The sequence below is a fragment of the Psittacula echo genome (genome assembly GCF_963264785.1).
Source record: "Psittacula echo genome assembly, chromosome: 5".
Classification (NCBI taxonomy): Eukaryota; Metazoa; Chordata; class Aves; order Psittaciformes; family Psittacidae; genus Psittacula; species Psittacula echo.
In genome coordinates this window covers 1,211,382-1,238,679 of record NC_137739.1, presented here as the reverse complement: position 1 = coordinate 1,238,679, position 27,298 = coordinate 1,211,382, and the positions used below count along the sequence as shown (strand labels likewise).

General features: G+C 56.7%; 1 protein-coding gene and 1 long non-coding RNA gene across 2 annotated transcripts; one reads left to right on the top strand and one right to left on the bottom strand.

Annotated features, from left to right (window-relative positions):
* Positions 1–443: 443 nt before the first annotated feature.
* On the top strand, positions 444–23,538 carry RAB26 (RAB26, member RAS oncogene family; the record flags this gene model as incomplete). The annotated part of the gene is made up of 9 exons (XM_080618408.1): positions 444–653; positions 2,885–2,995; positions 19,618–19,659; positions 20,266–20,332; positions 20,653–20,705; positions 22,511–22,576; positions 22,737–22,793; positions 23,195–23,271; positions 23,436–23,538. 9 exons carry the CDS (start codon positions 444–446, stop codon positions 23,536–23,538), a joined length of 786 nt encoding a protein of 261 aa, XP_080474534.1.
* A 2,898-nt stretch (positions 23,539–26,436) lies between these two features.
* On the bottom strand, positions 26,437–27,288 carry LOC308221089. The gene is made up of 2 exons (XR_013956875.1): positions 27,135–27,288; positions 26,437–26,913 (listed from the first exon to the last, which is right to left on the bottom strand). It is a non-coding gene; the product is annotated as an uncharacterized lncRNA (long non-coding RNA).
* Between the last annotated feature and the right edge of the window lie 10 nt (positions 27,289–27,298).

Genomic DNA, 27,298 nt, shown 5'->3' with positions numbered 1-27,298 from the left:
TGCCCTGGAAAATCAGATTACAGCGCAAAACGCTGGCGTGGAGGCTGCTGTAGCCAGGCAGGGCTTTCACCTCCCGGCTGGATCGACAGGGCGACGAGCACACAAAGGGGAGCAGGGGAATGAGCTCCTTCCCCACCCAAGCCTCTCTATGCCCCGCTCGGTGCCAAACCCGGTGCAGCCACAGGGGTCCGGCCCCCAACCGCGGCTACGACCCCGCTGAGCCCCCCCCATCCCTCCCGGTGCCGGTGTTGGGGTACCGGGGGCTGCAAGCGGGCACGTGGGCGCGGGGTGGGGTGATGAGGCCACGCCCCCTCTGCGCTCCCATTGGCTGCGGGGCAGTGAGAGGCGGGGCTTGTGCGGGGCGGGGCGGGCCCGGGGCGGTGGCGGCCGGTGCATCCCGCACCCCCCCCCCGCAGCGGCCGGCGCGGAGCCGCGGCCCCGGGATGTCGCGGAAGAAAGCGGCTCGGAGCAAGGGCAGCGGCGCCGCGCCCTCCGCAGCGCTGCCCCCCGCACAGCAGGGCCATGGCCGCGCCCGCGCCGCCGCCCCGCGGGGCTCCGCACCGGCCCCCGACCTGCCCCGCAACGGCGGCGCGGCCGCGGCCGGGCGGCCCTCGCTCAGCAGCAGCGGAGAGTTCTACGACGTCGCGTTCAAGGTGCGGGGCTGCGGCGGGCACGGGGATGGGGCGGGCACGGGGGCGGCCAACGGAGAAGTTCGCGGGGCCGGGACCGGGCGGGCATCCCTGCATCCGTCCATCCCTCTCCATCCCACCGTCTCTCCATCCCAGCCCGGCATCCCGCGCCTCCTGCCTGCTAAGCCGGGCGCGGCTGCACCGGCGGAGCCCTCCGCTCCTGCGGAACTTTAGCAAGTGCTGACCAAAGGCGTTCCGCTGCGCTGGGTTATCGCAACCTCCTGCTTCCTCCGTAACAACGTCAAAATGCGGTTGTGGAGCGGGTGATGGTGCACCGAGGGTCGCGTCGGATCCGTGCTGGTTGCGGTTGAAACGGCTCTAGCTTGGGCTTTATTTAAGGGCTCGGATGGTTTCTTGCTGCTTCAGAGCCCGGCTAGCGAGCCACAGATGAAATGTGCTTGCACCCCCCTCCATCATGCTCCCAGCCTGGAGCTGCCTTAGTGCTTCTGAGGCTGCGGATTATTAGGCTTGGAGGAGATGGTGTTTGCCAAGGCAAGCCCAGCCTTGGCACGCTGCATTGGGGAGCTCGGTGCTGGTGGCGCTCAGTGTGGCCATCGTGGTGTTGAGATTTGGGACGTGGGGTCCAAGAAGTGGATTCGATCGCTGTGGGAGGCGGTTGGTCCTGATGCAGCTGCAGTAACAGTTCAACAGCTTCCCTAAAATGGAGCCAGCTCCGTGTTCACACTGGTCCTTGGCTCCAGGAGCGTGCTTCTCCCTGCCCAGCATGGGGCTTTCCCTCGGGATTGTCCCCATGGCACAGGGATGAGGTGAACGAGGTGCTGGATAAGCCCAGATGCACTGGGTAGCAAACCCCCTGCTAACGGTCTTAGCGGTAGAGAGAAATGGTTTTGAGAAATGGTTTTGTATTCAGCAAAACCTGGGCTATAAAACTCTCTCCTTCCCCTGTCCCCCTTTGGAGGCTCCCCACCTCTGCCAGTTCAGTGGCCAAACATTAGTTCCAGGAATGGGATCCTGACCATCGATCCCTTGCCATGAGCCGGGCCCCCGGTTGCTGCGGTGTGCCCTGCGTGAGGTGTTAGTGGTGCTGGGCAGGGAGCGGTGGCTTTGCAGGGTCATCCTGCTCCAGAAAAGGGGTTGGGATGTTTAAAACCACCAGTACTGGGATTTTGCACTAAAAGTGACAGTTTCCCCTCTGCCCTTGGCTCTCCTGCCCCTGTTGTGCCAGGGCTTGGTGTGCGGCTCTGCATGATGCTCTGCTGGGACACTGGGTGCTGGAGCACCGTGGCTGCATCCCACTGCCCCAAACCAAGTTCCAGCAGTGGCCCCCTCTCAGAGGCTGGGCTGCAGCGTTGGTGCTGGTGGCATTTGCTGCTCCTGGTGGCTCCTGTGTGGGTTCAGCGTGACCCAGGGCAGCACCTGCCTTCAAACCATTTCAGTTCAGTCACGGGCTAATGGCTTCTAGCAAGCAAACACAGTGCTTTAGGGAGACAGGGTGAAGCCATGGAAGTCACTGCGGGTGCAGGAGCCCCTAACAGAGCTCAGGGGCATGGATCCGGCTTTCAGGGTGGTAGGAAGCTGTGATCCTGTCAATGGAAGCGAGGTTGGTGGCCCATGGATGTCAGGAGGGCTCACGAGGAGCAGAGGCTTTGGGGAGCTGCATTTGGGAGCAGCCTCCGCTCTGCTGTGGTTTCTTTGCAGCAGGGTGGATGCCTGCCCTGTCTGCACCCTGGGGCTGCTGCTGAGTGGGGAAACTGAGGCAGGAGGCACTGGGAGCCCCACACATGTGGGGTGTTGTGTGGGTGCCCTGGGGACAGTGTGGGGCCCACAACCCTCAAGCGGTCTCAGCTTGCCTTGCCCAGACAGCACCTATGGGTTTCAAGGGGTGATTGTGCCTCCATGGGGATCTGTTAAGTATTGGGTGGGGGGAAGTGTCTTGAGTTTGGCCAGTGCTCAGGGACACACGTGGTGCAGGGTGGGCAATGTATAATAATAAATATTGTTACTACTAATAATGTATTTATGTAATATAAATAATAAATACATCACAATCCCACTGTGGGTCCCCCCTTCTCTCCCCACCCTCCCCTGGGTCCAAGGATGTCGCTCTTGGACGTGCTTTTTCCCCTTCAATAATACCGGATCTCCGGTAGGGGTTTTTGGGATGGATTCGGGTAACAGCCATGGGGGGGTGTCCTTCCCAAACCCAGTCTCTCACAGCCTGTCCCTCTATGCAGGTGATGCTGGTGGGCGACTCGGGGGTCGGCAAGACCTGTTTGCTGGTGCGCTTCAAGGATGGCGCTTTCCTGGCCGGCAGCTTCATTTCCACGGTTGGAATCGACTTCAGGGTAAGTGCTCTGGGGGCTCCTTGGCCCCCAGCTGGGGTCTGGTTATGAGTAACAAAGCGCTGCTCCAAGGACTCAGACCTCATCATCCCGATGGGTGTCAGCTCCGGCTGGGCACCATCTGATGGCACCTCTTCACTGGTGCTTTGCAGGAGGATGCGGGAGCATCTGCTCTGCGTCCTGGGGATGCTTTGTGTAAGAGCAACTGCTGAGGCCTGGGCAGCTGCCCAGTGAAAGTGTTTCTCTCAGTCAGTTTCAGTGGGTTTAAGATTTGTTTTTCCAAAGAATCAACAAATAAACACGAATCAAACCTGACATAAACCAGAGTCCCCTGGAAACACCTCCCAAGCACAGCTCTGGGGTGCCAGCGTGGGGATGTGGTGCTGGGCTGGCTCCTGCTCCCTCTGGCATGAAGGGGATGTGCTGTGCCAAGGGGCCTCTGAGCTCTTAGTGTAACAGCAGTGCATTGGAGCTGCTTGATGGAGGGGATGATGTGATGAAGGGGACATGCACCATGTCCTGCCATGCCCTGGTGTGTGCAGAGCATCCTTTGCCAGATGGGAATGTGTATTGCTAATGGGGCTCTCAAAGCCTTCTCTTGGCTGTATTTCACGAGCTGGGGCTGGTGATGGATGCTCAGGAATGCTGTGGTCCAGCACCTCCATGGGACAGCAGAGCAATGGGGGCAGTGACTTTATAGAGGTGGCATCAAAGAAACCTTATGGTGGCTGTGAAGGGCAATCAAGGGAGCTTTTGCTGCCAAAGTTTGGGTTGCTGGCCTGAGGATCAGTGCTCCAGGCCCCTCATAGGTACATAACCACCTGCTTCCCCCCAAATGCACCCTCAGGACCAGTATATGCCCAGTGTCTGTGCTGTCCCTGCCCTCATCTCAGGGCACCATCTCTGTCTCTCCATGCTTTTTGGCTCTGTTTCGGTGCTGCAGTGGCGATGGGTGGGTGCAGTGAAGAGCTGGTGGTGATGCCACACACCGGTGTTGCATCTTCCCAACCGCCTTTCCTCAGCAGCATCTCACATCTTCCCCTTTCCTGGAGGATTACAGGAGATGAGTGTCTCTTGTAACCTGCTGTTTCACCGGGGTGTGAATAATAGCTTGCTGGTACGGTGACAAGTGGAAGAGATGAGGGATAGCTCTGAAAGCCTTTAGAAAAGGCTGGTCCTTCCTGCAAACAGCCTCTCGGTGCAGAGCTTGGTGGGACTGGTATACTGGAGCCCATCGTTCCGTACAGAGGTAATCACACAATGTTTCAGATGTTCTTACAATGGAAAGCGTTCTATTACTCATTGCAGTGATTGACACCAAGGGCAGTCGCCCGGTCCTGTGACTTATTGATTAGAGCAAACCACTGCTACTGAGGAGCAATCAAATTAGGGTTAATTTACTGCTGTAATAGAGCTGCTGGAGCTACGTCGGTTTGAAATGGGCAGATTATGCAGTGGGAAGATTGTGTGTGTGCCCTGAACTTGTTATTATCAGCTTTAAAAGGTGCCTATAATTTGGCAGGGGGGGGCTGGAAGCAGTTTTTGATCTCACAGCTCCGTTTCCATTAGGATAATCCTACTCGCAGGTGCCCTGTAATTGGGCCCCTCGCACCGTTCGCATCACGATGCAGATGAAGCTCTTGGGTGGGAGCGCTGGAGGCTTCTGCTGCGAGAGCACATTTTGGCTTTGCTGTGTGTCTATCTAATAGCAGAGCTGTCACATCGCAGCTCCTTCCCGCTGTGATCTCGGGATTTGGTACCCGCTTTCCTGGCTGCAGCGAGCGCGCCTGTTCGCGGCGGTGGGTGAAGGCAGTCGCGGGGTTTCTCTGCCTTGGAGCAGTGTAAGGTGCTGAGCAAAGGTGGTGTTTTGGTACCTTGGGGGGTTTGGTGGGGTTTGTGGTGGTCACCGAGTCCTGGCAGAGACCACAGGGCCCTCCTCAAGGCTGGGCTGAGCTGTGCTCCTGTGCACTCACAGCCTTGTTGAACTGGGGATGCTGGGAGATGCTGGGACCCTGGGAAAGGCTGGGAAGTCACAGGGATGGAGCTGTCAGCTCCTCGCATTGCTCTGGGGACTCTTCACTCCTCTTGATGCCGCTGGTCTCTGGGATGGGATGGAGCATGTTAGGGAGCAGCCCCTGTGCCCACCCAGCCGCTCTCTGCCTCCTCTCCCAATCCATTCACTGGTCCCAGTGGGCTGCAGCGTCAGCCGCTTGTTTTCAAGGATGTCAAACCATCAGATAAATGCAAAGCTGTGGCTAATGGGTAATGTAGGCATGAGGATGTGTGAATGAATAGAAATACACTCAAAATGAATCATAGAATCCCAGACTGGTTTGGTTGAAGGGACCTTAAATCCCATCCAGTTCCAACCCCCTGCCATGGGCAGGGACACCTTCTGCTACAGCAGGCTGTTTGAATCTGCCATTGCAATTCCTAGTGGCCCACCAGGCTTTTTCCCTCCTACTGTTTTCCTTTAGGGAGAACCTCTTGTGTTTGTTTATCATCGTCTGTTAAACAAAGAAGGATGCTGATGTAATTATATCTGGAAAATAAACTGCTGATACTGTGGAAATAGCAGTGATTGCAGGATTAGAAAATGCATCCAAATGGTGCCTGTTGGCTTCCAGCTTTGGAGGTGCCGAGTCCTTTGGCTTTCCGTCCTTTGGAAGTTGGGTTTATGGAGCCCCACTCTGTGGGTACCCCTGGGGCGAGGGGTTCTGCTCCTGCAGGGGCTTGCTTGGAGCAACAGAAACTTCTATCTGAGCTATTGAGCTGCATCCTATGGAGGGGAAACCCTCTTAGGGGGGAAAACTACGCCCTGCCTTGAGCATCTCAGTCACAGGCATCTCTTTTGGGGCTTCCAGCCGTTGCTGGATAACAAGGGGCTTCCCATGAGCCGTGGTGTGGCTGTGTTGAGCCATGGCGTGAGCTCTTCCTCCTCCTCTTCCCCACGGCTGGGGGGTCTCAGCAGACCCTGCATGCTTTTCCAGCTCCATATGGTGGGATTTCAAGGAGAAGAGTCTCCTGGAAAAGAGCAGGTTTATCGCTCAGGGGTGTGAATCCCATCTTGGTGCTGCCGAAGGAGCTGCTTTTCGCTGTAATTCTGGGAATGCTGCAGAAACCTCGTCAGGAATCGAAGCTGTGCAGCCAACAGTGCCTCTGCCTTGTCACAACAGCGAGCTAACACGAGAGGAGGCTTGCCAAAGTGCCACGTGAGCACCGCGTGTGCCCCTCGCTGGTGACGGGCTCTATGGCTGGTGGTCACAGCCCCGTGCTCCATCCCCAGCTATGCAGGGTCAGGAGGGTCAAGACGTTTGTACTGATCGGGCCTGAAAAGAGGAGAACATAAAGGGGAAAAGAGAAAGATGAGGTTTTTCTCCCTGGGAAGGTGCTAATGAGCTTCCCTGCTTTAGCAGGGAGATGGTTTCTGTGTTAGTCAGGGGGATGAATCCATCAGGAAGCGCTTTGCTGGCAGAGTTGAGAGCAAGGACAGAACATGTCTTTGTGTTCTCCAAGGTGTGTAGTGGTATCGCTCCTCTTGCTGCCCCAAGGGGAAGGAGCAAACCAACCTCCCCCTGGTGCAAAGCTTAGGTGATGCAGGAGGAGGAGGGAAGCAGCTCCGGCACTGCTTTGTGCTTCCCAAGCAGGCAGCTGGGTGCAGGGAACGTTCCCTCTGAAGCCAGGCTTTGCCCCAGCATGGGTTTGTGCTGGTTGTTACCCTGCAGGACCCTGCCACGCTCTGCTCCAGCCTTGGCTGTGCCTCAGTTCATCCTCCCGCTGGGGCGGCTGCTGTGGATTGAAGCTGTCACTTGTGACCCTGAGCTTGGAGGACTCTTGATTACAGCCAGCGCTGTGCTGCTCCGGGGGTGGAATCAGCAGGGTATAATATAGGGCTTTGCATAAGAGGTCTGTTGCATCTCTGTTTTCTATAGCGTGTGTGTCTGCACCTTCCATCAGCACAACAGCAGCTGCTGAACTTAGCACGAGAGATGGGAAGCTTCAATCCCTGTGTGCAAACCACCACTGGATCCAGCAGGTCCTGGGTCTCCATCCCTCTGATGCTCCAGCACAGCCTTTGCCCTGGTACCCCCCTTGGAAGGGTTGGTGCAACCTGGAGCTGCCTGAAAGCCAAGGGCTGGCTTTTATCTCAGCGGTTGGCATGGAGCATTAGCAGGGCTGATTTTCTGATGGATCAATCTGGAAAGAAGTGGGAGGGGATTTGCTGAGGCCAGAAGAAAGGAACTGAAGGGGTTTAATTCCAGCGTGTCTTTATGGAACATTATCCCGGAACATTCGAGGGAAGGGGGTCTTGGCATCGAGCAGAGTGTTTGGTGGCTCTGTTCTCAGTCTTTGCCATGTGTCATGGTCATGTGTGGGGTTGTGTGAGGGGCTGCAGCACTTGGATGGGTTTAGGCTGGTCCCTGCCAAGGGTTTGCTGTACCAATGGATGTGACCAGGCTGGGACAGGAGCCCTGAGCATGGCAGGGGGATGCTTGTGTTCCAGCCTTGGGTATGTGTTTCCAGCAGCAATGTGCCTGAAACGGGCTCATTCTGCATCTCCAACTGAATCTTAATAGGAGCCAGCAGCTGATTTCATACCTTGGTGTTTCTCACTATGAGGAAGCTGGGCTGAATCCACCCGGAGGAGCTTTCCTGTGACGCTTTCCATCTCTTCTCCCCGGTTTGCAGGCGAGATGCTGGCACTGATGCCATGAGGATGTGGAGCTGCCTGAATCTGGCAGCAGCTCAGGCAGGTCCTGGAGCACTCACACGGGAAGGGCAGGAGCTTTGCTTGCCACAAGAAGCCTTGGTTCCATCAGTTTATGCCATGTGTGGCTATCGGGACATCAGCCTCTCCATAGCTGCTGCCGGTCCCTTGTCCCGCTCCCAGGACGGGTTCTCCAGGGAGCAAAGAGCCATTTTTCCTGGGAAGCAGAGCCCTGCTTCGCTGCCGCTCTCCTCCCTTGCAGAGGGACACGGCTCTGCAGGCGGCCGAGCCTGGTATTTGCATGCAGGGGCTCAGTTGCCAAGAGATGCTGCGAGCGGCGCCTGGTGTTTTATTCATGGTCCTGTGGCTCCTGCTCCTCCTCACCCCCGCTCGATGTGCTCCAGGGCTGCCGCACGGCAGCAAATCACAAGCACCCGGGTGCTGGCGGGGTCCCCGTGGACAACCGGCTCCGTTCCTGCCTTGGGGAAAGCAACAGGGAACGGGATGGGTGTCTTCAAGCAGGGGAGTGCTTGAGCTGCTCTTTAACTGAGCGGCATCACGACACAGAGCCCGGTTAAGAAAGCTCTTCACCAGTTTGCAGGGTGTGAAAGTGCCTTCCCTGCTTTCGGAACGCCGGGAGCTCTCCCAGCCCTTTGGTGTTCGGGAAATACCCTTGGGAATAAATCGTGTTTGATCCGGGTGTGAAATCTTGCATTTCAGCTGACAGTGAGAGCGCTGGGAATGCGCTTTTTATGGGAGATGCTCTGGGAATGGTGCTGGTGTCTCCCAGGCTTCCCAGTGCACTCTGGCAGCTCTCATCCCCATGGATCTGTCCAGGTCTGGGGTGGTTGGAATGAAAGGTGTCAATAGCTCAAGGTATTTCCCTGCAGCAGCATTGGAAGGGATGTGCCTTGGAAAATCATAGGAGCTTTCGTCCTGTGAGGAGCTGGGTTTTGGTGCGGGATGATGGATCCGCTTGTGAGCATCTTCCCTGTGTCACCCATCACCATGGGACCGCTCTGCCCACTCTGAGGCACTTCCCTATCTCCGGGGGTGCGGATCCATGCCCTGCTCCCTGCTTCACTCCAGCTTATCAGGCTCCCCATGGAGGAGCAGGGTGAGGAGGAGGAAGGCTGTGGGCACACAGATGGGGTCCGTCTGTGCCTCTCTGGATGGTGCCAGGTCAGGGATTGGCCCATTTGGGTGCTGGAGCATGAGCTGCTGCATGATGCTGGGTCTGCTCGTGGTGCCGGGGCCTGGGAGGGAGCGTTTTATAGCCAATAAAACATTTAAATGGGTCTAGAGTCAGTCTAAATGCTTTGACTATTTAATGGAATACATTTGGCTTAATTTCACTTTCATCTTTGTGATAAAGCATTGAATTCGGCTGCGCAGAACTGGGCTTTCTTTGAAAGCAGAGGGGCTTATGGGGATGGACAGACTTTGGAGTGCTCTGCCCCCCATTGACAGGTGTTTGGGGGCACCCCAGCCCCATGGATCTCACCTTTTGCAGCCCCCTGTGCAGGGGGAGGCTGAGCCCACCCAGATCTGCCTATGCATCATCCTGAAACCACCAGCACCTTCATCTTCTTCCCTATGATCCACTTTCCTCTTTGTGTCTGCAGAGGGTGGAGATGGGGTCAGGTTGGTCCCATCTGATCCCTTTTGTTGGGCTCTGGAATGATAGAGCATCAGCGTGGCAAAGCGGAATGACAGCAATCGACTGTTCCAAAGCCTGGAACAGAGTGCTGGTGGAAGAGCATCCCTTTGAGAGGAGGAAAAAACAGGGAAACCAATCCCATCCAAGTGGATCAGAGCTGTGTTTCCAGTGGAAGGGGCTGCAGCGTGGTGTGTCTGAGCAGTTATCCACTTGTCCTTGGCTGGTGATGGGGACACACTATTCCTATGGCAGCAAGGAATCCAGGGCTTGATTACCTGCAGAGCCTTTGGAAGCAGAATGTGTTCTTGATGACTGAAGGATGCAGTGAGCAGGGGGACATGGGGGGGCTCCTGCCCCAAGGAAGAGGGTTGGGAAAGCACAGGGAGCTGTGGGATTCCTGCGTGGGGCAATATTGGTGGTACCATGGGGACATGCCTGCCCTGGAGCATGGGATGGGCTCAGTGCTGTGCAGGGGTGATGCTTGCCCTCCTGGGCTGCGCTGCTGCTCCTGGTCCAGCCTGCAGGGAAGCAGAGCCATGGTGCTGCTGTACACGTGGCGCTGCTGCCTCCATTCAAGGGTGATGGAGCTGCCCTGTTCCCTGGCAAGGATCTCCAGTTGGAGCAGTGTGACTCGTCCAGCTTTGTTTGTTTAACAGGGGCATAGAGCATTCCTAATCCTGGCTGAGCACCGAGTCATTGCCTTGGAGGGTTGAAGAACCTCTCAAAAGCAACAACAAATATTTCATCTTTATGCCTGCACTGGAAAAAAGGACTTCTCCCTGCTCATAACTCATGTGTTGGAGTGTGTGGCCCTTCGGCTTTAAACAGTGATGCTTGTTGCCCTGGTCCATGGCTGTCCCAGGGTGAGGAGAAGCCTCGAGGTGCATTGGGAATGCTTCAGGCTGGGGAAGATGCTGTTGCGACAGACATAGTGGGTCTGGGGTCAGTGCTGCCTGCAGGCAGGAAAGGAAAGGTTGTCCAATAGGGGTTGTAAGCTCATCTGAGGATGCAGCTGGTCCTGTCGTGAGCATCTGAGCAGGTTTGGCTTCATTTCGGGTGGGTTATCTCTATTTAACCCATTGAAGGGAAGGCAGTGGTGGAAGCTGGTCCCTGCTGCATCACTGCAGCCGAGCCGGGACCTCATCTGCTGGTGTCACAGAACACGTCCCCTCCTGCTGAGCTGTGACATTCCCGGCCCTGGTGTCATGCCAGGGAAATGGCGGCTTTGCCTTTTCCAGCTTGGCTGGTGCGGCGTCACCACGGCAACGGCGCGGCCACCCCCCCGGAGCCGGATTATGGCATTAGCGCGGATGCTGGCGATGGGCACCTGCGGTGGGATGTGTGCCGGGAGCTGCTGCTCCATATGGATAATGAGGCTGGACTGAAATAGGCTCCTGATGCCGAGGTGAGCCGCTGGGGTTATCTGTTTGCTCCCAACCTTGAAACAAATCCCTGCTCATATTCTCTCCCCTCAAAGGAGCAGGAGGCTGTTGGAAGCATCCAGCCTCCCCCCAGGAGTGAGGCCATTGCCTTCCATTGGACAGTGATGCTGAATTTGCCCTGTATTGCCGGGATTTGCTCCCACCATTCCCTGCCAGCCCTTCCATCCCTCACTGCTTCCTCTGAGCCAGTGACTTAAGAAAAACACAACCGTGTGGCAGGGGGAATGATTCAGCCCAGTTTGTTGCTGGGGGGCTCATAGCAAAGACCCCGGGGACCAGCTTGTTGAAGGGGGCTGGTCCCCGGATGAGCATCTTGTAACGAGGATTCAGCGTCCCAGGTGGTGCAGGGACCCCTTCCCGCTGCATTTAGGCTTTAATGTGTGCTTCCCCGCTCGGTGTTAAGCACACCGGGCTCTCGGGAGCTGCAGGGAAGCAGCCCTGTTTCCAGGGTCATTCCCTGAGCACCTTCCCCTCCTGCACCCATCCATGGCATCACCTGGAAGCACCAGGATTGCTGCTACTCCTGGTGTCAGCTCTTAGAGCCCAGCACAGGCTTTGGCAGCGGCACCGCCTGGCCCACACAGCCCCGAGCAGCGCCAGCCTCGGGAAGGGCCGCCAGCTCTGCCGGGATATGGCATTCCAGGATCCGGGATCTGAGCCGGCTGTGCCTGGCACAGCCCCAAGGCACAGCCCGGCAGTGCTGGTCCTGCAGGCTGGGCAGAGCCCTGGTCCATGGTGCATGGTCCATGGCACGCTGCCCCGGGCAGCCAGCACTGTTGGGTTATATTCTGCTGTGACCATAAGCTTTTAGGTGTTTCCATAGGGGTCCTGTGTGGTCCTGGTGGATGGAAGGAGCAGAATAGGGATGTGGAGCATCCCAAGCTGTTATTCTGCTGTGTTGCATCCTCGGGCTCCCATGAGTCAGAGCTCTCCAATGGAAAAGCGTTTCCGGGATCTCACACATCCCAGGTTTCGGATGCTTGGGATTTTCTTTGTCCTCTTGGTGCTGAAGCACATGTGGGCTGGAGCCAACCCTGTGCAGCTTGAATGGTGCTGGGTCCTGAGCCCCACAGGCTCTGCTCCTGCCCAGGGAGCCCAGCCATGGGGCCAGCAGCCCCTTCCCCAGCTCCTTCCCTAGACCTTGCTGATGTGGCTTGGGGAAATGTGGCTGATGTGACGGGACCAGAGCAGGGCTGGGAATTGCTCCCTGATGAATCCTGCTGCACTGTTCGGGAGAAGGGATGGCTCCGGGTCATCTCTGTGGGGCACCCCTGTGGTGTATTGCCATGGAGCATCCCTGCAGTGGTGCATCCCGGCAGTGCATCCCAGCAGAGAGCTGCAGGGATGAAAACACCCAAAATGTGCCCGTTTGATAGCACTGGAGCATCAGCTGCTGTGGGGGACGAGCATCCCATGTGCAGAGCTGGTCCTGCCGCAACGGAGTGCGCGCTGTACCCCTGTGCACCAGGGCTTGGCGAGTGGCTCCCTGCGGGGCTGGAGCTTGGCAGGTGGGACTGAGTTGAACCCTAGCTTCCTTAAACCCATCAATGTGCTGCTCTTATGAATGTGCATGAATTAATGTGAGAAGTGCTTGACAATGCCGAAAATAACCCTGTTCCCAAGCATGCCTTCCGTGCCTGGCAGATGTGCTTTTCCCTCCTGAATGATGCACACATGAGGCCGAGTTGCTGGGAACACTGTTGGTGCCATGGGGTGCTGCCAGGGACGTGATTGATGCTCTGTGGGGTCAGCCTCGTGCTGCCCCTCACTCCTCCCGGTGCCCAGCACTGATTCACTTGGCACCAGGAGGGCGAATGATGGCTTTGGTTTCACCAGACTGGTTTGACCGATGGGGTGGGTTTGGTGTGGAAGAACCTGCCCATCTCCAGGACACATCCCATGCTGGTGTGAGTGTGCTGGCACAGCAGGCTCAGTGCATCCAATGGGCAGGAGCACGGGGTGGTGGTGCCAGTGGCTGGGCAGGGCCGTGGTGGCATTGCCACCCATGGCAAAGCAGAGCCATTGTGGTGAGTGAGGAGGAGATGAAACCTTGGAAAACCCCATATGGATGTTGGGAAGCAGCCACAGGGCTAAAGAGGGTCCTGGCCTTGGGGGAGGAAGCCAGGGCTCACCACGCTTCAACCATCACTGCCACTGGTACCACTGCACCGTGCATGGGAGCTGCTGCAGCACCACAGAAAGAGGCTGGCATCAGTGAGCATCACAGACCTGGTCTGTATCATTCCACAGCATCTTCCTAGACTTGTGCAGCGTTGGGAAAAGCCCGTGCTGGTTGTTCAGCCGCTCCCTTCTCCTCGGATCCTGTGAAGATTTGAGTTCATGGCGCAGCGAGAGCTGCAGGTGAAGGATGTGTTGTGTGTGTGTGATACAAAGCTGAGTTTTGCTTCTTTTAATTGGGTGGCAAAGTCTTCTCTGAACGTCGGGGCAGGTTTGCAGCCCTGCACATGAAGGGGCAGTGCAGGTGTAGCTGACTGCGCGCACTGTGCTGCACCAGGGAGCCTCGGTGGCCAGAGCTCCAGAGCCTTCCTCAGCAGCAGTGACCCCACTGCCTTCAGGAAAGCCGTGGTTTATAGCCGGGATCATACCGAAAGCTGGTTCTGTGGCTCCAAAGCCAAGTTATAAATGGCCTTCAGACTGGGATAGGCCAAATGGAAAAGGTTTGGAGGAAGCAAAACACAAAGTTAATGTTTCCTCATCGCTTGCATGGGGGTTTCCCAGAGAAGGGATGGGCTTGAGGCTCCTTGGATCATCCCATGGCTCCGGCTGCTGTGATGGGTACGGCTGCACTTCCGACACAAGGACTGGCTCCTTTGACATTGAGCTTAAAGTCATTTAAGTTGTAAAAGACCTTTAAGTTCATAAAACTGATGCAAGTCTTTATCCCCCTGGTCCAGAGTAAGCAATTCCCTCTATAACAGCAATGGATGTCCCGTTTTTCCTTCCCGGGCCACCGGCGGGCATTGTGTTTGCTGTGAATGAGCAATGATATGGCAATAAATGCTCCACAGAGATGCCTGTCCTGCTTTGCAGCGTGGCGTGTCCTTGATGAGGAAAACAAAGAGGAATGTGTGGAGCAGCACGTTGCCGGTCCTCGGTGCGGGCAGGATCTGCAGGAGCCAGCTCTGCCCCTTTGTCTGCAAGGATGCTTGCTTTAGAAACAGGGGTGGTTTTAAAGCATCTATTATGAAGTAGGAAATAAGAAGAGATGGAAGGTGAGGAATGCAGCCCAGGGTGGAGGGATCCTCATCCCATGGGCTCCATCCGATCCTGGTACCCAACCATGTGCTGGGAGCTGCAGGGATGGGCTGCAGCCTTCCTCCTGACTATTGCATCTGAGTGGCTGTGGTCTCCAGGGCTGCTGTAGCACATCCTATCCTGTGGATTTTTCATGGTGGAAAGCCCATTTTCCATGGTTGTCTGTGGGGCTGGGGCACAGGCTTGCTCTGATGTGGTGAGGATGTCTGAAGCCTCACACAGCCACATCTCCTCCTGTTGGGATGAGCCTGAGCAGCCCCATTGGGCTTACAAGCATCAATAGCCTCATCTGCCTGTGCCTCCTGCAAGGAACCATCCCCTTGGGAGCAGCCAGGCTGGGAGGGAGGGTGCCATGGACCCAGTGCTGGACGCTGCAGGGCACGGGCGATGCCAGGAAGCAGAGTTTAAAGACTTACTTTAAACTGTATGATCCTAACCAGATCCTCTTAGCTCTAATCTGTCCCTAAGACAGGATTCTCCTTGCCAGAAACCCCTTTTCTTTGCAGCCCGATGTGAATGGCAGACGATAAGTCACTAATTCTTCGGTGTGTCTGCTCTAACAAGAGCCTTGACTCTTATCTCCTGCAGGGCTGGCAGCCAGGCAGATGCTGATTGTGCTCTAATGTAGCTTACGTGAGTCCTGACAAAGCCTGGGGCTGCAGACATGAGTGGGGTGCAGGGAAGGGGCTGTGCTACCCCAGGGGCTCTGCAGGGCTTGGGGGGGGGGTGTCTGTGCCCATCAAGCTGCACCAGGGGAGGTTTAGATGGAGATGAGGAACAATTCCCTTCCCAAAGGGTGCTCCTGGAGTCACCGTCCCTGCGAGTGTTCACATACCATGGAGATAAGGCCCTCAGTGCCATGGGTTAATGGTGGCCTTGGCAGTGCTGGGACTTGATGAGCTTAAAGGGTTTTTCCAACCCGGTTGATTCCATGTTTTTTATAGGGCAGATTGTGGCTTTTCCCGTGTTGTCTGCAGTGTGTGGGGCAGGTTGTGCCCTGGCATGAAGGAGGGGGGGACACAGTGTGTGACCCCTCCATGGAGGCGTGTGGAGGGGACACAGGGATCAGTGCGGGTCAGAGGCACCGTCTGCTGCACGGTGCTGTGCTCGTCTGCCTTTCCATGGGGTCTGCTGCCGAGCTGAGCAGCAAGTGCTGACACGTCAGTGCTTCCCAAAGGATCTTGGCACCTGGGATCGGTGCCTGGCTCCAGAGCAGCTCCGAGCAGGCAGGAGCGTGTGAGTCCTGGGGGGAAAACACGAGGCAGAAGTCGCTGGTTTTAGCTGCAGGGTTGGAATGCATGGAGCTGCTGAGGAACCACCTGCCCTGGAGCAAGTGGTTGGGTTCTCCCTGAGAGCAGAAGGGATTGTCCATGGGATGAGGAGGAGAAGCACCTCTCCCATGGGATGAGGTGGAGGGGATGGGCAGGGTGTGCTGAGGGACCACCAAAGCTGCATCCCAGTGCCTGGGGCATCCTCCTGGGGGTCAGCACGGATGGAGCGGGACCGCATCCAGCCACACCACAGCACAGCCCTGCATCCAGCCCGTGTCCCTGCCTGCTCTCCCTGTCCTCAGTGGCTTTCCACAGGCTCCAGCACAGCGTTGGGCTCTTCCCTCCCCTCTCTCACAGGGGATGTGCTTCCGAGATGGTTTATCCCTAAGCTGGAGGTGTCGGGCTGGATATGCTCTCCATTGAGAGAGGAGATGGAGACCCATGCTGGATGCACTGCCCTATGGACTGGTGATGGGCAGAGCAGCCCTGCTATAACCAGCTTTGAAAGCTGATGTGAAGTCAAGATGAGAGCTCAGCGCTGCTCTTAGAGCCCTGGTGTCTGCTCAGGGATGAAACTTAACTCTTTGTTCCCAGTTTCTGTTTGTGTCTCTGCCCAGACCTGGATTTAGGAAGCACGGATCCAGGGGCTGACACTGCCTCTGCTCTCTTCCTTTTTGTTCATATCAAGCTGCTGCCATGCTCCCAGTGCTGCGTTGTTCCCGGGCTGTGGATAATGCAGAGCTGGAGGGTTGGGAAAGCTCCAGCTCCTCACCCAGAGCCTGCTCGGATGGCCCATACCCCGAGCCAGACCCCACTCCCACATCCCAGCCTCCCGCAGCCCCTGTTTGGGCACCCTTTGTGCCCTATTTGGTTTGGTTTGGTTTCAATTTCCCCCATGAAAATGCAATCAGGATCACCCAGTTTGGCTGCTTTAACTTTGGGGGGCCTTTGGGAGCAAAGAGGGGGTCTCCTTGCACCCCGACCTTGGCAAAGGGCTGCGCTATCCCTGTGCCAGGCGGCTGTGGCTGCAGGAGATGCGGAGCGGCCGGGGCTGGCATCGGTGCGTGTGTGTGTGTGTGGAAACTTGGGGGCTTTAATGAGCAGAGTTAATGCTGGGTCCTGCTGTTTTGGGCACGGTTCCACATTGATCCTCAATCTATTTTTGCAGCCGCTTTTTGAGGTGGTTTATTTGTCTGTCTGCTACAGCCCCATCACCACCGCATCCCCTTCCTCCCGGCACTGGAGCGCTTGTGCTTGCAGAGGCATGGGCTCCATGGGATTTGGATCCGAGTCCTGCCTTGCCATGGGGCTGGGGGCTGCCAGCATCCCCTCAGTATCCCATTGCCCTGCTGTGCTGCTTGTTTTCCTCTTGGCTTCCTAAAAGAAAGGATGCCCCAATCCATCAGTCAGTGTGCTCCTGGGTTTCTCTTCTCTCCCCATCTCCAGGTGACCACCCCAATGGCTTGGGGAAGAGCAGGGCCATGGGGTGGTCCCTTTGCCGGTCCCCAAGTGCTGTGTGTCCTTTGCAGCCATGCCCAGAACCCCAGGGGGATGCTCTGATGGGTGATCCTGGGCAGCATCACTGGAGCCAGCACCCATCAAAGGTACCAGGGAGCCAGGGTGAGGGGTTCACGGCTTGGAGCCTGAACGGCATCAGCGAGCAGCTTCCCGTTTATCAGCTTAATTGTGAAGAGAGTTAATCCATGTATCCAATTTAACCTTTAAGGCTTTAATTAATGAGTTAATGCGTGGAAAAGCTGGGCAGAGGCCGGGTTGTTGGGTGGTTGCTGACCCTGGGTTATGCTGCTGCTTTTGCTCAGTGAATGGGATGGGCTGGGATGTGCCGGTCGTTCCCGCTGTGGTTCCCTGGCACATCGGGCACCCTGTGGACCAGGGGAGTGGGGGTGTTGGGAACACCTTGATTTGGGTGGGAGCATCACCCATCACAGGAGGCACATTCGCTCCATTGTGGGCACCTTCTCTTCCCTTTCCACCTCCAAATAGCTGCTCTCATCCAGTCGCTGGGGCGGGATCCTGCTGGGGCCGCTGCTGTGCTGTTAATGCTGCTCTTAATTGAGGACCATCTGCACTTGGTAATTTAATTTTCCCTGCATCTGCAAGGTTCCAGCTTTATTTATCCAGCGACCTGAGGGTTGTTTAACTCACAAGCATCATGTTCCTCCAACAGAGGCACACCGGGCATCCCGCTGCAGCCCCTGCAAGGACACAACACAGCCAATGCCCCAGGAAAAAGGACACATAAAGACTGACATTGCAAAGAGCAGGGCTGTGGGGATGGATCCCTGCCTGCTCCGGCTCTGTTACCTCTGTTATGTTAAACTGTGCAAGATTGAGAACAAGCCCTGAACAGCACAACCCCTCTCGTTGCCATCAGTCTCTGTGCATTGACAACCTGTCTTTTGTCTTTGGATGCTTGTTAGCAGCTCAACCCCGCAGCCGTGCCTTTGAAGGGCTGCGAGTATGGGATTGAGCAGCAGCTCCTTAAAAAGTAATGAGAATTGGAAGCTGGGAAGTCTATTAACTGAGCAGGGGGGAAGATTTGGGTGTCTGGTTGACATGGCACTGACGGGAGCCATTGTGTGCTGCTGGAGGCAGCCCCAGCCCTTCCCACCCCTGCTCTTCCCACCTTCTCCTTGGCTTCTTCAGTGGTGTTTTGCCTTGTGCTCAGGCGCAGGTTCAGGAAGGGAATGAGGCAGGGATACAGGCAGGGATATAGGCAGGGATGAGGCAGGGATGCAAGCAGGGATGGTGCAGGGATGCAGGCAGGAGCTGCTGCTCTGGATGGCTCTGGCTGTGTCTCCTGCCTGCAGAAGCATCTCTGTAGCTCCTCGCCCTGAAACGCTGCTGAGCTCCATACCCAAACCCTGTGGGAACCATTTCCTTCCTCCTCCTGGTCCAGCAGCACCTGGGGCCACGTGCAGCCTTTAATGAGGTTTCAGCATTCCGCCTCCTCCACAATGTAAGTCAGTTGTAATTAGCGCGTCTCCTGCTGCTGCCAGCTTTGCTGCTAATGAAGCTCCTGGAGTGGAGGTTGACGCATGAGGTGCAGCACTGGGGCTTCAGCTTCCTCAGCTGCTCAGCAGATGTTCCACTGTCATGGTCCACGCTCAGGGCCGTGTTCTCCCTCCCTCCATCCTGCTCACAGTGACCGGGCGCACTTGCAGCGTGGCCATGGTGGGATCATGGCCACATCCCCGGGTACAGCAGCTGGCAATGAAAAGCCTCAATGGCATCATCCTGGTGGGTGATGCTGGGTACCTGCATCCTGAGGTGCTGGCGCTTGGTGCTGGGTGATGCGGGATGCACAGGGGTGGTTTTTGGGGTGTGTGGTGCTGTTTGCCTGGGAGGGGTTTGGTGGTACCAGAGCTGGTGGCAGAGCCTGGCTGGGAAAGGCAGGGAGCCATTGGCATCCCTGACCATCCCATAGGGAAATAAAGCACCCCATGGCTGCTGGGGAGCCATCACTGCAGCAGCAAACGCTGCCCCATCCTGGTGCACCATTCCCTGGCCGTGTTTTCATCCCATCCTACTGATTGTTGTGCTGATTCCTATGGATCCGAGCAGGCAAATCAATCCCTTCCCTGCTCCTTCCCCTGGGACCGCTGGATCTTTGGGATTGTGTTTGATGAATGTGGTGCAGCGCACTGGACTGGTGGATGCTCTGGGACATGGTCTGGATCCATCCGCTGCCCGTGTTAGCCAGGACAGCGCCCAGAGGTGCACTGATGGGCTCCCCATCCGCACAACCCCTCTCCTCCTCCTCCTTGGTTTCCTGCTGAAACCAAGCAAAAGAGGGAGGAAATAACAACATAGAGACAAACCAGCGCTCACTGGGAGAAAAATGGGCACAAACAGCAGGAAAAGGGGTTATTTTTAAGCTGCTGATTGCATACGGAGTGCTCGGCTCCGTCTTCTGGAGGCCATTAAGTTGGGCTGCTGGTGCTCATTAATTTACTGCCGGAGGTCTCCCAGCCCTCACCGCGCACCAGCTCAGGCGGGCAGGCACGGGCAGTGAAGTACCCAAATAGAAGCAGCTCACAGCGGGTGCAGGGGATGATCTCTGGGCTGGGCCGCAGTGAGAATGGCTCCAATAGGTGCTGGGATGAATGGATGTGAGTTAAAAAGCAGGGAGAGGAGATCAGCCGAGGGGCTTGGGGGGAAAACACTGGGATGTGGGGCCGGGAGCTCCTGTCCCCTTGGGGTCCTGCACGTGCTCACCCCTCACTGTCCTTTCTCTTCTCTTTCAGAATAAGGTGCTGACAGTGGATGGGGTGAAGGTGAAGCTGCAGGTACGATCCCATGGTCTCAATGGGTGTTTGGGGCTGAGCAAAGCCCCTCAGCAGAGGAGCACCCCAGAAGCAGGATCTCCATCTCCATCCTTTGCTGCTGCATCTCCCAGGCTTGTGAGCCCTTTGGGCTGCTCTGCCCCAAGGACAGGAGCCTGCTCTGGTGACGGGCAGGAGATTCCATGTCCCTCCACAGCCGGAGCTACTCCAGCCCTCTGAGACCCCTCTTGTTTCCCTGATCCCTCTGCCCGGAGCTCAGTAACACCATTAGTGCTGATCCCCCCCTGCCCTCTGCGAGCGCATCGCTGCATTAAGAACTGATGAATTAAATCAGTGGGTCCCCACTCATCCATCTGCCCGATGGATTTTCCCATTAAGGAGCACGCTGGGAGCCCTTTGCCACGCACCATTATCTCCACACACTGAGGAGCTGGAGGTGATGCTGCAGCATCGATCGCGCTTGTCATTTTCCTTGTTACTGGCCCTGGAAGCAAAAGGATGAAGGAGCCTCTTGGGAATGCACTGTGAGGGTTTGGGGCTGGGTTTAGGAGGGTCCCTGGGGGCGGTACCAGGTTGTGACTGATCCCTCGGCTCCATTCTGCCCTGCAGATCTGGGACACAGCGGGGCAGGAGCGCTTCCGCAGCGTCACGCACGCCTACTACCGGGATGCTCACGGTAAGCACGGACCCTGCTGCTGACCCCCGGCTCTGTGGCTCGCTCCGAGCTGCGATTCCAGGCCAGGGGAGTCGGGAATCACCGGAGTGGTTTCCCCATGGGAAGCAGGCACCAAGGATGGAGCAGCCTCTGCGTGCTGAGGTGCACACACCGGGAGTCCAAGGCTCCCAAGGTGTATTTTACATCAGGGGACTCGGTGATGCTGTAGCACCATGTCCCCAGGCGTGACCTGCAGCAGGGCCCTGGGGACCGGTGCAGAACAGGCTCTGCCCCACTGGCACTATGGCACCGGCACTAACGCGCCATCTCTGTCTCCGCAGCCCTGCTCCTGCTCTACGATGTCACCAACAAAGCATCATTCGACAACATCCAGGTACAGCAGCACCCCCAGGTCCCCCTGTGATGGGCTGGGGGTGGTTGTGGCTCAGTCTGAGCTGCAGGGGATGGTGTTGGAGGTGTGAACCGTGTCCAGAAGGGCTGTGGTTGGTGCTGAGCTCCTATCTCATGAGGACATGCCCATGAGGACGCTGGGGCACAGGCAGAGGAGGTTTCCCTTCAGTAGCACATAAAAGGGGTGATGGACTTGGTTGAGCAGCAAATTAACACTGTGTGTAATCACAGCTGTGCTGGTATATGAGCACAGGCAGCTTGACTGAGCCAGATGCTCCCTCATCTTCCTCTGCTCCTTTGGGCCCCAATGGGTCAGGTTTGGGCACTGCATTGCCCCATCTACCCTAGTGCCAAACCCAGGCAGACGAGAGGGACCCATCCTGCTGCGTGCTCCTCACCCCTGCAGGCCTGCCCTTCCCCAATGGCTTCTGGGGGGTCCCTTGTGCTGCTCGAGTCTGTCCCCTCCTCGCAGAGCTGATCCCCCCTTGGGTGCTTCAGGGGTGCTGGCGCTGGGGCCAAAGGCTCTGTTAAACCTGGTCTTTGGTGTCCCCCCTCCCTGTGGCTGCTGAGGCCGCCTCCATCAGCGCCACAGAGCCCTGCACAACAGGATGTGATTGCTCATGTCCTGGACACGCTGTACAGCGCGTGCTGAGCAGGCTCTGAGCTGGCAAATGCACCCTGTACAGGAGGTACCATGAGGCACTGACACCCTGAGGTGCGGAGCTGTGACCCTGGGGGTCCTGCACCCCCCCGGCCATGGGTGCCTGGAGCATCCTTCTGTTGGCAGCCCCATTCCTGCCACCCCTCTGTGCCCACAGCCCTGTGGTGGGGATAGGGCGCGTCCTGGCACCCTGCTCCCATGTTACCAGCACTGGGAATGCTTCCTGCAGGCTGGCGTGGCCGGTGGGGGCATTGGAACTGGGTGGCTCTGGAAGAGGTGTCTGCTGCCGGTGTAAGGGGGTGTGAGTGCTGGTGGTTAATGGGGCTGGGGGTCTGCACCGAGCTTGTGATGCTGCAGCCAGGCGGAAAATCACTTGGAGGTTTGATGCTGCTGGGTAATGTGGCCCCAGCTGCAGCATCATCCCCATGAGGACACGGGGGGGACATCCGTGGGGTACTCATAGCCCCGGCAGGGAGGAATCAGTACCCAGGGCTATTGCAAGGTGCCAGAAGGGAGCTGTGAGTGTTGTTATGAGGGACTGAGCATCCCTTGGACCAACACATCCATGGAGCTGCATGCACTGAGATCAGCCCGTGTGTGATGGGGACCAGGGGCTGCATCTGCATGGGTTAGGCTCTAACTCTGGATCACCCCCCTCTTCCCTGGCCGCTGGGTGCTGATGCAGGATGCTCCCGGATGAGCATCACCTGTGTGTGCTGTGAGCCGGGGCAGGAGCTGCAGCAGCGCTGCCCACCCAGCAAGAGGCTGCTCACACTGCGGGGTCAGGGATTCCAGGGAATTAGGGCAGGTTTGATTGGATTAGCGTGGATTTGAGGGTGAGAAAGGCGCCCCAGGGCTTGGGGAGGCAGGGTCAGCCCCATGCCAGGATGAGTGCATTGGGCGCAAGGGACAGCACATGCAGGGCATGGGCACAGGGCTCATCCTTACCCTGCAAAAGAAGAGTGAATCTGAACATCCCAGCTGAGCTTTAAGTCCTGCAACCACAGGGGAAGAGGCAGCTCCTCAGGCAGGGCGCTGCCGAATCCCTGCCTGCAGCTCCTGCCTGTTTCACATCCATCCTCCTCCTCCTCCTGGGCTGTTGCTGACCCCTGGTTGTACCCATGCAGGCCTGGCTGACAGAGATCCATGAATACGCACAGCAAGACGTGGTGCTCATGCTCCTGGGAAACAAGGTGAGCGCAGCCCCTGGCATTGCCAGAGCCTCCTCTTCCTCCCGTGATGGTCCTGTAATGGAGATGTGCTGCAGGGATACCCCAGGGGGGTGTCAGGGTCCATGGGGATAATGGACCTTCCAAACCACCCCAAATGGCTCTTTGCTGCTGCTGTTTGCAGGTGGATTCAGCCCAGGACAGAGTGGTGAAGAGGGAAGATGGAGAAAAATTAGCCAAGGTACATGAGGACTGCCACAGGGGTCGGTGGTTCCGTGCTCTGATGGGGATGTGTGAGCGTGCATGCGGATGTACCCCATGGACTGGTTAACTGGAGACCAGCCTGGCCCAAAATACCTCTGGGAATGCTTTGCTTCCCTTGTGCTCTCCTCTTCCTCCTCTAAGCTTGCCCTGATGTCTTGAGCTTCTTTGCCCTCAAAAACCAGTTGAAGGTTGTGTAAGAGATGCCTGAGCTGTGGATCCTCAATCAGCTTTTCCTGCCCAACACGTACAGCTCCTGCCCCAGGGCAGGGTATTGGCTGCTGTGACAGGAACCAATGTTGGCCGGGGCTTGGTGCAAGCTGGGAACCCTCAGGGATATCCCCGATGATGTTTCTGACCCCCCTGTATCTTTTCCCGCAGGAATACGGAGTGCCCTTCATGGAGACCAGCGCAAAAAGCGGCCTCAATGTGGAATTAGCATTCACAGCCATTGCAAAGTAAGTGGTGGCTGCGCTGGGCACTGCGGCAGGGGTTGGAACTGGATGAGCTTTAAGGTGCCTTCAACCCAAACCGTTCCACGAGCCTATGACTGAGACTGAGTTGAGTTCAGCTGTGCTGGACCAGGCAGCTCAGAACCTAACATGGTTCCCTCTTCCCGCAGGGAGCTGAAGCACAGATCCATGAAGCTGCCCAACGAGCCCAAATTCAAGCTCCACGACTACGTGAAGAAGGAAGTGCGAGGCTCGGGCTGCTGCAGGTCCTAATGCGCCCGGCGCATGTGTACAGAGACTCATGCAAGTGTTCGTGTGCCGCGCTCTCCCTGTGGCCAGTGTGTGCATGTCTGTGTGTCCTGTCTGTACCTGCCCGCGAGGTGAGCTGAGACACGGGGAGCTGCAGGAAAAGCGCTCTGGGATGCTGAGCCATGTGCCAGGCGCTGCTTCCCGAGCCCCCATCGCATCCACTGGCATTCCTGGTGTGGATGGGTGGTGGGTGCTTGGGAAGGGACCGGGATGGGTAAACCCGGTCGTCTCCATCCCTTCAGCAGCAGCCAGGAGCTTCTTTGACATTAGTAAGAATCCGAGGGGAACAAACACCTTCTCCCCACCAACATCCAGGTAGGAGAAGGTCCTGAATTCCCTTTTCTTTCCCTGCATACCTGGAATTCTGCTGTTCAGAGCCCTGGGGCGCACAGGAAAGACTGTTTTGGAGGCAACTGTTTTTGTAGTTATGTCCATCTGCCCATCTTTTACGTGGTGTAAAACACAACGGAGGTTTGTCCTCTGCCCTGCAGAAGAGCTTCACTGTCTGAGTAAAGCTCTGGGTAAGCTCCTGCTCCCCTGTGTGTTGTACAGAGATCTCCTGGGTGTCTCTCTGTTGGGTAAAGGCTTTGGTTCTCTCATTCTGCCGTTTCTAGTACTTTAATGGAGAAGAAATCCAATGCATTGCAGCTTGTTCTAAATGCCTTCATGTGAGTGCAACAGCGTTTTTAGACTGCAACAACGCTTTGATATCTTCAAAGTTCTCTTGGGACAGCTCTTTCTTTCAATGAAGCAAGCTGGGGGCAATGCTGCAGGCCTGGCTTTTACAGGCTTCAGGCTCTCCCACCAGCTTCCTCCAATGGACTCCTCACCCCTTGGGTCTGTGTCAGGCTTTTGGCTTTTTTTACTTACAAAAAGCTGCACTTCTAAGTCCAAATTTGAATCGAGATGAAGAGCTCGGCCTTTGGCACTTCTCCTCTTTGCAAATTGCATTTCCCTGCGCTGCCCTAAATGAACCATGTGAAACAACACAACCCATCCATCCCCAACACGACTTCAGCCACTCGCAGCTCGGGTGACCTTCATCAGCCTCTCCTACATGAAGCTGCTGACCTATTGTGTCCCTGCCTGTGGCAGGGGGCTGGAACTGGATGAGCCTTAAGGTTCCTTCAGCCCAAACTGTTCCATGATTCATCTCACAGCCACCTCCATTCTCATTCTGTTTAGCACACCCCTGTCCCCAGTGCCCCTTGTTGCACAGACACAAAGCTACAGGGAGTCTATAAGCAATGGTAGTCATCATGCTCCCATCAGGCTGCCTGCCTTCTCCCAGAGCAGAACAGTCTTGTGTCTATCTTGCTGTCTTGAAGAAGGAGCTGTCAGCTCTTCACTTCTTCAATGTGGGACCAAAACCAGTTTCAAAACTGATTTAAACAAGTGAGATGTAAATGCTGCCCTTCAGAGTACTTTAACTAAGCCAGTTGGGAGCTAACTCTGCTACAGCAGACACATCACAACTGTGTTTGAGGGGTTACACCTGAACCCTAAGGCAGACTCAGCCCCCAGCGTTCCCAGCTGCAGGACTGGTATCCCTTGGGTTGGGGTTTGATTTTCCACGGGCCATTACTGCCACCAAGCGATGAGGAATCCAGTGTCGGGTGCGCTCCTGGAGCAGAGCACTCGGCCACACACACAGAGCTCCGTGTTCTGCTGCCTCCTGGTTACAGCTTTGGTTTCATTCCTGTAATAAAGTTTTTTAATAACCCCTCTGGCTACAAAGGGATCTGATTGTCCAATGGAGACGCCTGCACTGGGGAATCACACATAGCTCCTTCCTGAGCCCATCTTGAGCCTTCACTGATGCACGGCTCGGGTGCTCTGTGTTGTCTTAATCTGGCTACTGCCATTCCAAATGTTCTTATAAATCCATCAGCAACAAAAGAAAGGGTAAGGGGAATCTCCATCCTTTACTGGATGCAGCAGGAACATCACGACTGACGTCTAACTAACCTGATCTTGCACAAGGTGAGCTGCTCAGTGGATGGTGTCTTACCTGGACTTCAGTAAAGCCTTTGACTGCTTCCCACAGCATCCTCCTCGAGAAACTGGCTGCTCCTGGCTTGGATGGGCATGATCTTTGCTGGGTAAAAAAAGGTGGCTGAGCCCAGAATGTGGTGAGAATGGAGTTAAACCCAGTCAGTGGCTGGTCACAACTGGTGTTCCCCAAGGCCTGGTGTTGGGGACAGTTGTTTAACATCTTAATGATCTGGATGAGGGCACTGAGCACACTGCAAGACATGGAGGTGCTGGCGCAGGGCCTGGAGCACAGTGTGATGGGGAACAGCTGAGGGACCTGGGGGGGTTCAGTCTGGAAGAGAAGGTGCAGGGGGGACCTGATCGCTCCCTACAAGTGCCTGACAGGAGGATGGAGCCAGGAGGGGCTGGGCTGTGCTCCCAAGGAACAAGGGATGGGACAAGAGGAACCGGCCTCAAGCTGCACCAGGGCAGGTTTAGATGGAGCTGAGGAACAATTCCTGCCCCAAAGGGTGCTCAGGCATTGGAACAGGCTGCCCAGGGCAGGGCTGCAGTCACCGGCCCTGCAAGTGTTCACACCCTGTGGAGATGAGGCCTCAGTGCCATGGGGCAGTGGTGGCCTTGGCAGTGCTGGGAGCAGTTGGACTTACTCAACAAGCTTAAGAGTTCTTGTCCAACCTTATTGGTTCTATGATTCTAATTAAAGGGTTCTGGTCTAAGCTAAGCTGCAGCACATGTATTAAGGTGCTTCGGTTCCCCTTAAGGTGAGAGCAGAGATATTCTGCCAGGTGCCCCAATACAGAGTTTAAAGTCAGTCTGTGGCTTGATATCCCAGGGATGTGTCAACAAGAGAAGCAAAAGCAAAACAAGTCTTTTCCAAACTTTATTAAAGTCTTTAAAGTCTAAAATTGGCCTAATACAGCATGAAACAGTTACAAGGGCTGAAGCTGAGCTCAGGCTGGATAAAGAACATCAGCTGAGCACCTTATATACCAAAAAGCTCGCTAGCACTAAGGGCGCTGAGATTTACATCATTTCAATGAGCTCTACACAACCTAGCACTGGAGGTCACGCTGCAAACCCCTTCAGCTCCCCACACCCGTGCTCCCCCCACGGTTACCTCAAGGTGCCCCATGCGGCAGGGTTAAATCGACTTCGGGCTTCTTTTACTTCACCCAATTCCGCAGCGGCTCCGTTGCGCTTCAAACCCCACCGAGACAACAGGAGCAGCAGCTCCCCTTGGGACACGGCGCGCACGTGGGGAGCCGGAGCCCGGCCTGCACCGCTCTAAGCCCGGCAACGCCGCCCTCCGCCGCGATCGTGTCCCCGCCGGTGCGATCCGGCTCCCTGAGGAGAGAAGGGAGCGCAGTAAGAGCAGGCCCCGCCGCTGCGCCGCCCGCCCGGCCCCGCCGCTCCCTCGGGCCTCAGCCGCGCATCCTCAGCAGGGGCCGCGGCCGCCCGCCGCCCTCAGACGAGGTGTCAGAAAGGGTACATGGAGGAGATCATCACCGGCCCGGCCCTCACGCCAGAGCCCCGTTACCGGCACCGGCCACAGAAGCCGCACTCACCTCCAGACGGTAAAGGGACGCCTTCTCCTCGGCGGCAGCCTTTATAGCGCTGCCCACATCGCTATTGGTCAGGCTGCCTGCAGACGCAGCCAGTGACAAGCCGCTGGCGTGATCGCCGTCCCGCCCCTCCCCTCGCTCATTGGTGGCCGCCTTTCCTCCCTCCA